Source organism: Oryctolagus cuniculus, chromosome X (assembly GCF_964237555.1).
Source record: "Oryctolagus cuniculus chromosome X, mOryCun1.1, whole genome shotgun sequence".
Lineage (NCBI taxonomy): Eukaryota > Metazoa > Chordata > Mammalia > Lagomorpha > Leporidae > Oryctolagus > Oryctolagus cuniculus.
In genome coordinates, this window is record NC_091453.1 from 40,384,369 (window position 1) to 40,394,420 (window position 10,052).

Below are 10,052 nucleotides of genomic sequence, written 5' to 3' on the forward strand. Positions count from 1 at the left end.
GATGAAATATAAATGGCCAACAGGGGCCGGTGCTGTAGCATAGCAGTTGACACTGCCGCCTGCAGTACCAGCATCCCCTATGGGCACTGGTTCGAGACCCGACTGCTCCACTTCCGGTACAGCTCTCTGCTATGGCCTGGGAAAGCAGCGGGAGATGGCCCAAGTGCTTGGGCCCCTGCACCTGCGTGGGAAACCTAGAAGAAGCTCCTGGCTCCTGGCTGTGGATCTGCGCAATTGGGGAGTGAACCAGCAGATGGAAAACTTCTCTCACTTTTCTCTCTGTTCCTCTCCTTCTCTATCTGTGTAACTATGACTTTCAAATAAATAAATAAATCTTAAAAAAAAAAAAGAACTGTTTCCAGTATCCAAAGGCCTCATCTGGGCACTGGGTCTCCTTTTTGTTGCTGGATTGAAGAGATGAGACTTTTCTTTTACTGCTGGAGAGACTGTACTGTAAATATACTTCCACAGTAGTGAGACACTTTACACAGCAAGTAGAGTTTGGATTCTGTTGGGGATTTTGGTTATTCTTTCTAGGAGATGAGATAATACTATAGCCAGGGCTGTTGAGCTAACTACTATGATTGTTCATTATCAGGATGTCATTTACACAGTGAAAGTTTTAGAAATAAGAATGCAGAAACATTTGTGCTAAATTTCATCCTGTCCATGGTGTGGGCATAGCAGCACAGCTGATTAACATTGCTACTTGGGATACCCACATGCCCTATTGGAGTACTGATTCAATTCCTGGCTGTTCTGCTCCCAATCCAGCTTCCTGATAATGCATCTGCTGGGCGGCAGCAGATGATGACTCAAGTGCTTGGGCTTCTGCCACCCATATGGGAGACCTGGAAGAAGCTCCTGGCTCCTGGCTTTGGATCAGCCCAGTTCTGGTTGTTGCGGCCATTTGGGGAGTGAACCAGTGGATGGGAGATCTTTCTCTCTGCCTCTGCATCTCTGTAACTCTGACTTTCAAATGAATAGATTTTTTTTTTAAAGAAAATATTTGTGTTCTGCTAGCACTTATTTACACATGACTAAATCTCATCTAGTAATTAATGGTGCAGGGGAATACAAGCATTACATTGTAGTATATATATATATTTTTTTAAAGATTTATTTATCTTATGAGAGAGAGAGAGAGAGAGAGAGAGAGAGAGAATTTGTATCTGCTGGTTCACTTCCCAAATGGCCACAACAGTTGGGGCTGGTCCCGGCCAAAGCCAGGAGCCAGGGGCCAGGAGCTTCATCTGAGTCTCCCACATAGGTTGTATGGACCCAAACACTTGAGCCATCTTCTGATGATTTCTCAGGCCATTTGCGATGAACTGTATCAGAAGTGGAGCAGCCAGGACTGGAACTGGTACCTATATGGGATGACAGTATTGCAAGTGGTGGGTTAATATGCTGTGCCACAACACAGGCCCCAATTCCTAGTATATTTTCAGATATAGAAGTAAAATGAAGAGTGCACAGAATTAGCTTAGACGATTTCACTCACAGGGTCATATTGACTTCTTTTCCCTAATGTAAACCAATTCAAATCTCAATAGGTAATCCTGAATGCCACTTCCTTCTATAGGTCTAGGTAGATATTGACTTAAGCATCCACATTCAACTGGACCCTGAAAGTTTGAGTCTCTCCCTTTCATAAAATTTCCTAGCCCATTCACACAGGCTCACATGATCTTAAGTCTTCACTTGGTAAATGGAGTTCCCAACCCTTCTCTTGCAATCACTTCCCCAGTCTTTAAACATTAACAACGAAAGGACCATTTACTGCATTGTTGATCATACAGTCTGGTCTTTACATTCACCATTTATTATCATAAATTAGCCTTAGATTCCAATAATTGGTGAAGTTTTCATTATTCCTCTTACCAAAAAGCATGCCTTTCATTATTCCTTGCTTATTCCTATAATAATCAAGAACTTTGAAGATTGTGAGATTTTTCCCTACTTGTAAGCTAACAAGATAATCCGCCACAGTGATTTGGGTGTTGTGGAAGAAATGAGAACACTGGTCAGAAGGAAAGTGCCCCAAACCCTTAAGCCTTGCATCCCACAGCATGATGCCAAATGGCCAACTGACATATGCATATACAGTTCGATGTAATATGGGGAAGGGAAACTAAGTTTGGGGTACTTCAGTGTCTTAAATGTGCAGTAAGCATGTTTTCCAACTATACTGTTTTTCTAAATAGATCTTTTTTACACTTTTTGGAGACATTATCATTATTACATTGGAATAAGATAACTACAGAGGGAAACATTCTCTCCCTTCTAAAGGTCTCCTCTTTACTTTAGTGAGACACTGTCACTGTATTCCAAAGTTGTTTGCTATGAAAACATATTCCAAAGTATAGCCTAAAACAAAGGATAATCAATACCTTTCCTGCAAGATGTATAGAAATATCAAAGATTCATTCTTTTTTTGGTATTCTGTTCCTCCTTTATTATTGCCCTTTATAACCTAGGAATCTTTTCTTTAAGGTATACAAACTTCAAGAATTTCATATATACAAATTAGAAACATGGTGATTCTTCCCACCCTACCATCTCTCCTGGATGCACTCCCAACCTTCTTCCTCCTCCCTCTCTTATTCCCATTCTTATATTTTACAAAAATCTACTAACTTTTTAAAAAAGATTTATCTATTTATTTAAAAGGCAGAAGCAGAGGCAGAAAGAGAGAGGGAAATCTTCCATCTACTGGTTCACTCCCCAAGTGGCCGCAATGGCCGAGCTGGGCCTATATGAAGTTAGGAGCCAGGATCTTCTTCTGAGTCTTCTTATGTAACCACAAAATTGCTCGTAATATGCCATTCTCAGATTCACTAGATAGTGACAAATTTCTTTCCAACTTAAATTCCTGCCAATAGTTTATAGGATATCACCCATTTGTTCAACTAATTGATACATATTTTTGAGTTGTATACTTGTTGTTCATTTAATATATATGAAATCATCTGTAATTCTAAGGCCAATTTTTACAGATTCCTGGTGAGATTCACATGTTGAACAAGTATTTATTGAATACTTATCTTATTCTGAGTGCTCTGCTTAAGTATTTGGGACATGAGGAATATAATGGAAGAAAAATTGTTCACTTTCAGAGCTTGTCGTCTGGTAGGGTAAACAGAAATAAACATTTAATTAAGCAAATTGCATCGAATCTTATAAGAGTATGTGTGCTAGTCAGATAATGAGTGTGATTAAAGTAATAATTACTGATCAATTGATCTACTGTTTTTGTGACTTGCCTTTTTACATCCTTTTTCTCCATTTTTCTAGGGATAGTTTGCCTTTTGCAGTTGATTATGGCTTTATTTACTTATTTTATTTAGTAACTATCCTAGTTTGTAGTCACAGCTGATTTTCCTGTTTTGTGATGGATTTTATAATTGTGAGTTGTATTCTAATATATTAATATCCTTCAGTATCTGCATTTTATACTTGTAAATAAAATTTTCTCAATTTCCAAGGAGATAAAGAAAAGTTTATTACATTTTACTCTAAAAGTTTTATAAATCTTACTTTCAAAATTTAAGTATTAAGTAGGAATCAAGTTGGTGATTGAATAAGATGCTCCAGCAGCCACCTCCTTTACAGAGACACTGTCTTGAACAACCACACACACACCAAGCCACCTTTACAAGAGAAACAGAAGCCAGGTGAGAGACTACAGTGCTTCATTTTTTATATTTATGATTTTTATAATCATAACAAAAGTCACATTGAAGAAAGCAAGAAGGAAAAGTGTCTGAGTCACCCTTCACCTAGTCCAAGAAACATAGCATGGAGAGAGACATCTCCAACTTCAAAGAAGAAGGAAAAGAATTCCAGTGCAGGACTGGGTTGGATTGAACACTCAGACCCTGCCCCCAAGCCCATACCTGTGAACTGAGTATTTGGAACCTCCTTAGCCAATTGGCCTCTGATTCTCCTTCCCTAACTTCTGATAGAAAGTGAGGCTCTAGCCATACAGAGAAGTCAAGAGAGGAAATTAAGGATAACACCTTAGGGCTCAGAATTAGACCTTCTATGCTAAGATTTTGAACAAAAAGGCCTCTAAACCTGGCCAGTGCTCACAAAGTGAGTCTCTAGATTTGCCTGGCATCAGGCAGAGACATATGGTCCAGTGGCTCAGATTCATTTTGGTTTGTATCACTACCAGCTTTGGGTTGGCTTGGTGTATTACTTCAGATCTTTTTGGGCATCAGTGACTGTGGGACCCAGGTGTGAACAGGATGGAACCATGCTCAGTGGCCATAGGGCTGCCTTTATCACCCTCTTCCAACTTTGGGCAGCCATCATGGTTCACAGAATTGTCTTCAGTTGCAGGGTTGGACTGGTGAAACCCAACACTGATCAGATTCTGATTATTTCTATTGCTAGATAAATACCTATAGATACTCTCCAAATTTTTCCCACTATCATATCAAGACATGGGCCCTGGTGGGAAAGACTTGTTTGATATGAATCACCAACCTTTCATATGCACTCGCAGGGTTACAAAGAGCCTGGTGACTATGGAGCCAAGTGTGATCCACCTAGTATTTATCTGTGTAGCTGGGGCCTGCCTCTGTGCATCCTTCCTATAATCTTGTGGGAACAGCAAAGAATCACAGGCTTGTTTTTGGAACTCAGTGCTAAGGTGGTAAAACCCAGAATTCAGCAGTAGACCCTGTCCCCAGGATAGTGCCAATAGACAGAGTCTCTGTAGGTGTTTCAGTGCCAAGTGGAGTTCCATAGTCCTCGTAGAGAGTCCTATAACTAATGGTTTGCATTTGTGGAATCATCACAAATACACCTCAGTGTCACATACACCATAGCAGAATGAGCTTTTTCCTAACTCATACGCTACACTGATCTTGGTGAGCTGTGCCATCCAGATATGATTTAGCATTATGGCCTTGGTGAACAACAAACAAGGAATCTTAAGCTCATCACTATCACTACTTATTGCCCAGAAAGAAGCTTGTAGAACAGACTGCACTTTTTTTAGGCACTTCTTCAGTTTATACAGAACAACGCTTAAACTGCAGACTTGGCAAATATTGAATTTGCTGAGTACTGAGTGACCTAGTCTGTAAAAAACATTCAGTGGACCTAGGGCAAATATCTACTTAGGGCGCCATCTAGTGCTGAAATAGCAGAGATATCCATAGTCTCAGAAAACAAGACTAGAATTTCAAGAAGGATGGTGTAAAAAAGTTTGACTCTCCAGATGTTTAAATTAATGTTTTAATGTTAATAATCAATGGATTAAATGTGGAAAATTTAGTTAACTTTGGCATCTGAGATTTAGGATATGGTGGGAGGTCCTTTGTTCATTAGGCCATGCCAGTGTAGAAGGTGGTTCTCAGGAGAGTTGATTATTTGAGTTCAAGTTCTACCTATCTGTTCCTTCTGCTTTCTGGCTCACCATGTGATTATTCCTCTGCATCTGCCATGATATGATTTCACCTGTCAGCAGACTATGAGGATAATGGATCCTGAACTATAGCCTCCAAATTTAAACTAAAAAACAGTTTCTTTTCCATGAAGCTCTTCTCAGGTATTTTAGTTGAAGTAACCAAAAGCAGAGTAATACACCACCCACAAATGAACCGGATTCCCAGTGGAACTGATACATCAATGAATGTCAAGAACTTCAAGGGGACTATGACTTCACCTAAAGAACAAACTAAGGTGCCAGAAAACAACTATCCAGGAACTGAAAGTCAATAAGATTCACACAGATTTCACAGAGATGCAGAAATCATTAAGCAAAAACAAGTAAAAATCCCTCAACTGAAAAATACACTAAAGTAAATTAAAAATAAGAAAGCATGAATGACAGAATATATTGAAAGGAAGAAAGAATTAGTGTACTCAAAGATTATTTGTAAATACACAACTGGAAGAGATACAAGAATCAAGAGGCATGAAAAAAGCTCACAATAACTACAAGTTAGCATGAGAAGAGCAAATATCTGAGTTACTGGGATTCAAGACGGACTTGAAAATGCCAAAAGGGTAGAAATTATATTCAAACAGATAATTATAGAAAGCCTCCCAAACCAAGAGAACAATATAACTATCTTGGTAAAGAAGGTCAAATATCATCAGTCAAATTCAATCCAATCAAGTCTATCCTGAGACATATTATGATCAAGATTTCCATGCTTAAAGATAAAGAGGATTCTCAAAAGTGTAGAGAATAAAAGCAAATAACACATAATGACACATAAAGTGGTCTCAGTCCACCTGATTGCAGACTTCTCTGCAGAAATCTTATAAAGGCCAGCAGGGAGTAGGAGGAGACTTTCACAGTACTTTAGTAAAAAAAAAAATGCCAGTCAGGAATATTGTATGCAGCAAAGCTATCTTTTATATATTAGGGGGATATAAGATCTTTTCAGACAAACAAAAATTGAGACATTTTGTCACCATCAGCTGTGTATTACAATAAATTCTAATGAATAACAAGAAAATATCAGAAGATAGAAAATTCACAGGATGGAGTAACTGTGTGAACAAATTCAGAATACTGCAACATTGTAAATATGATGTGTAAAGAATTTATATCTTTAGAGTGAAGATTAAAAAGTGAAATTATTACATACAAGTATTAAGAAACAAGCAATATGGAAACAGGTAAAAATGTAACATCAAAAATTCCAAATGTAGAGAAGACTGGAGTCCATATATATAGTTCTTTATTAGGATTTACTACTGGTTCATTTTTTGGTCTCATTCTTTATATTTATAACCAATATAAAATTGCTGACATTTTGGGGCTGAGATTGTGGCATAGTGAGTGAAGTCTCTGCCTGCGATGCCGGCATATGATTTGGGTGCCGATTCATTTCCTGGATGCTCCACTTCCGATCCAGCTCCCTGTTAATATCCTGGGGAAAAGCAGTCAGGGACAGCCCAAGTGTTTGTGCCCCTGACACCCAAGAGTAGAAAGCTCAAATATTTGGGTCCCTGCAATCCACGAGGGAGACCTGAATGAATCTCCAGTCTTCTGGCTTTGTCCTGGCCCAGTGTTGGCCATTGTGTCCATCTGGGAAATGAAACAATGAATGGAAAATCTTTCTCTGTCTCTCCGTCTATGTAACTCTGCCTTTCAAATAAATAAATAAATAAATCTTTAAAAATTGTTAGCATTTCAAGATAGCTTTTTATAGCCCAAAGAAATATTTGTCAGCCTTTTGGCAAATAAAAATTACCAAAAATGACATGTAAGGTGTCAAAGTACAGCACTAAAGAAAATTACTTACCCACAAATGAAAATTTTAAGAGAGGAGAGAAGGAAAATTTACAACAAAATTACAAAACAAATATGAAAATGGCAATTGTAAAACTTACCTGGCAATATTTATCTTAAATATTAATGGAGTAAATTCTCCAATTAGGAAACATAGAATGATCAAAGAGATAAAAAACACGGTCCAACTATATACTGCTCATATCAAACTCATTTCATCTCTAACAACACACAGGCAACAAAAATGAAAGGCTGGAACTAGATATCCCGTGCAAATCAAAACCCCAAAAACAAGAGTAGTTCTACTTTAAAAAAGATTTTAAATGAACCACAATGAAAAGAAACCAGGAAGGTCATTATATCATTATATAATGATAAAGTGCTCAGTCCTCTAGGAGCACATAACACCTTTAAACATACACCCAATATTAGAAATCTAGATATATAAAGCAAATCTTGAGACAGAGAGAGAAACTCTCCAATACACTAGTAGTGGAGGATTTTAGCACCCTGCTTTCAGAAATGGACAAATCATGAGACCTGCCTTGTGGTAATAGCTGGTTAGGCTGCTGCCTACAATGTCAGCATCCCATGTGGGTGCTGGTTAGAATCCAGTAGCATTTTATTCTTCTGGATAAAATACTCTTCAAATACAAAGTGGCACATTTAAAAAATTCTGACAGCCCAATCAACCCATTCTCCACAAGTATTGTTTATCTTTGAATGGAAAATGAATCAATGAACTTTCAGGTCGAATATTCTTGCACATGTATTGTATAGTAAATATGAGACAGACCATAGAACAGCACTTATTGAACACTATGTTAGTGTGATTAGGCTGAAGGTTATGGTTCTGCTGGGTAGGTTTGGCACAAACTCCCTGAAAGAAGAAAGGACTTATTGGTATAAAGACCTTATATGCTCCTGCTTAATTTGCCTGACTTATGCCTGTTAAAATGCTCTTCTAGAGAATCTACAATTTATCTGACTTCTTTTGCAATCGCTACTTTCTTTATGCACCTAGTCAGAGAGAGCCATATGGAGTAGTGCCAGAAGTCCAACTTTTTCTGAATCTCCTCATCTTTCATGGGCCCCATTCCCCGCATCTCTTTCTTTGTATTCTCATCCACTCTGTCAATATTTCTTCTTGGAATCCCTCCTTGAGTGTCCCTTCTCCCTTCAGTTTCTCCCACCCAGGCTAGTCCCTCCATTTTGCGTATCTTTTAGCTTCTTTCTGGTTCTCTTACACCTTAATCTTACTCTCCATTACTGTGGATCTCTTCTAAGACTCATTTTGTCCTTTTCTACTAAATTTATTCTGTATGTTGTTCTCTATGTCCAGATCTTGCATTCCCAGTTGGATATTCCCCCTCATAGTGACCCCCCTCCCCTAACAGGGAGTTTCTTCCCTCTTGGGCCCTCTTCATCTCTTTTTAGGCAATCATCTCCTCCTTTCCTTTCACCTACACCATCTTTAGTTACTTCTCAATCCCCAACCAAAGCAGCTAAGACCCATTTCCTTTCAGATGACTAATTATGCTAGTTAAACTTTACTCACAGACTGAATGGACAACTGTTCCTATCTTTCACACACCATCCACTAAACACGTCCAACCTTTTTAGCAAGACAAAGTGCTTACACATCACATGTCATGTTCACGTGAATTTTTATGTCTCAGAACAAAACAACAGTTATGGTGGCTAAGAAGATGAGTTACCAGGGATCCTTAAACTTTGAATACATGGACAAGTTAACATTTTTTGCATGTTTACATATTACACATTTGCATCCACAAATTTGCCAAATTCTTCCCTAACAGGATTTTTTCACCAAATCATAGACATAGATGTGGAAATCATCATCAAACTTGGCTTCCACTTGGTGAATCACCATGCCAATCCTTTTGGAGCCGTCTTCTTTGGTATATTCCACATGTTTCCCTATCAGGCCATCTACAACTCCTCCTGGCTCCCTCTCTGCTGGAGGAGGCTCACTGGACTCTGGCATGATACGGAGATCACCTTCTTTATAATCATCTAGAAGCTGGTACATGTACAAGACAGGATCTTTCTCATAGGTTATATAAAACCAGGCTTTCATGATAGGTGCTTGGGCCAAGACCATCCCCCTCCATTCATCCTTAGAACCATGCTCACCCTCAAACATATGTTCCACTGCTTTTCCTATTATGGTGTTTGCAAGGCTGGTGTCACTAACTTGGGATGATGCCACCCTGTCAGAAAGAATTTTAAGAGACAAAACTCTTTCATCTCTGTGAAGTTCCAGTCCATAGACACAGTCAATTCCATCATATTTCACCAGATAAAGGGAAGGATTTATAGGCACCTGATCTAGAACGGTTCCTTTCCACTGCGTGATGGGCTCATTGCCTTCCTTCCATCCGTGAGAAATTCTGCAACCCACAATGTTCTTGAGGTGTTGGGACAAAGGTCTGCCCCTCTGCTTCTTTTGAGAGGTCATTTTCTTCCCTATGTTTGTAGATATGGTGTGGTGACTTACAGCTTCCTTGGATCGTTGTCCTGCTGGTGTCTTTTTGTGAGGTGTCTTCATAGCTGTAGGGGAAGATGCTAGGGAGTAACATTCAATATACTATAAGGTGAGTTTCTCTTCATATTGCAATGTTCCTGTGCAACAAGTGCATCACTGCCAAGTTATTTATGTGTTCAGTAGCAACACATAGCAACACAGTAGCACTCTTTGATTCCTGCCTACAGCACACTCCTTGCAGGCTTGTTTGGCTGCATAGGAGAGCTACAGAAGAGATGGCTA

At 38.9% G+C, this 10,052-nt stretch overlaps 1 protein-coding gene across 1 annotated transcript; it reads right to left on the reverse strand.

Moving 5' to 3' along the window:
* Positions 1-9,074: 9,074 nt before the first annotated feature.
* On the reverse strand, positions 9,075-9,833 carry LOC100353374 (spindlin-2). The gene has a single exon (XM_002720048.1). The coding sequence runs from the start codon at positions 9,831-9,833 to the stop codon at positions 9,075-9,077; it is 759 nt and encodes a 252-aa protein (XP_002720094.1).
* Positions 9,834-10,052: the final 219 nt, after the last annotated feature.

Excerpts from the sequence above, each read along its gene's own strand:
- LOC100353374 (XM_002720048.1), bottom strand. The coding sequence starts at position 9,833 with ATGAAGACACCTCACAAAAAGACACCAGCAGGACAACGATCCAAGGAA.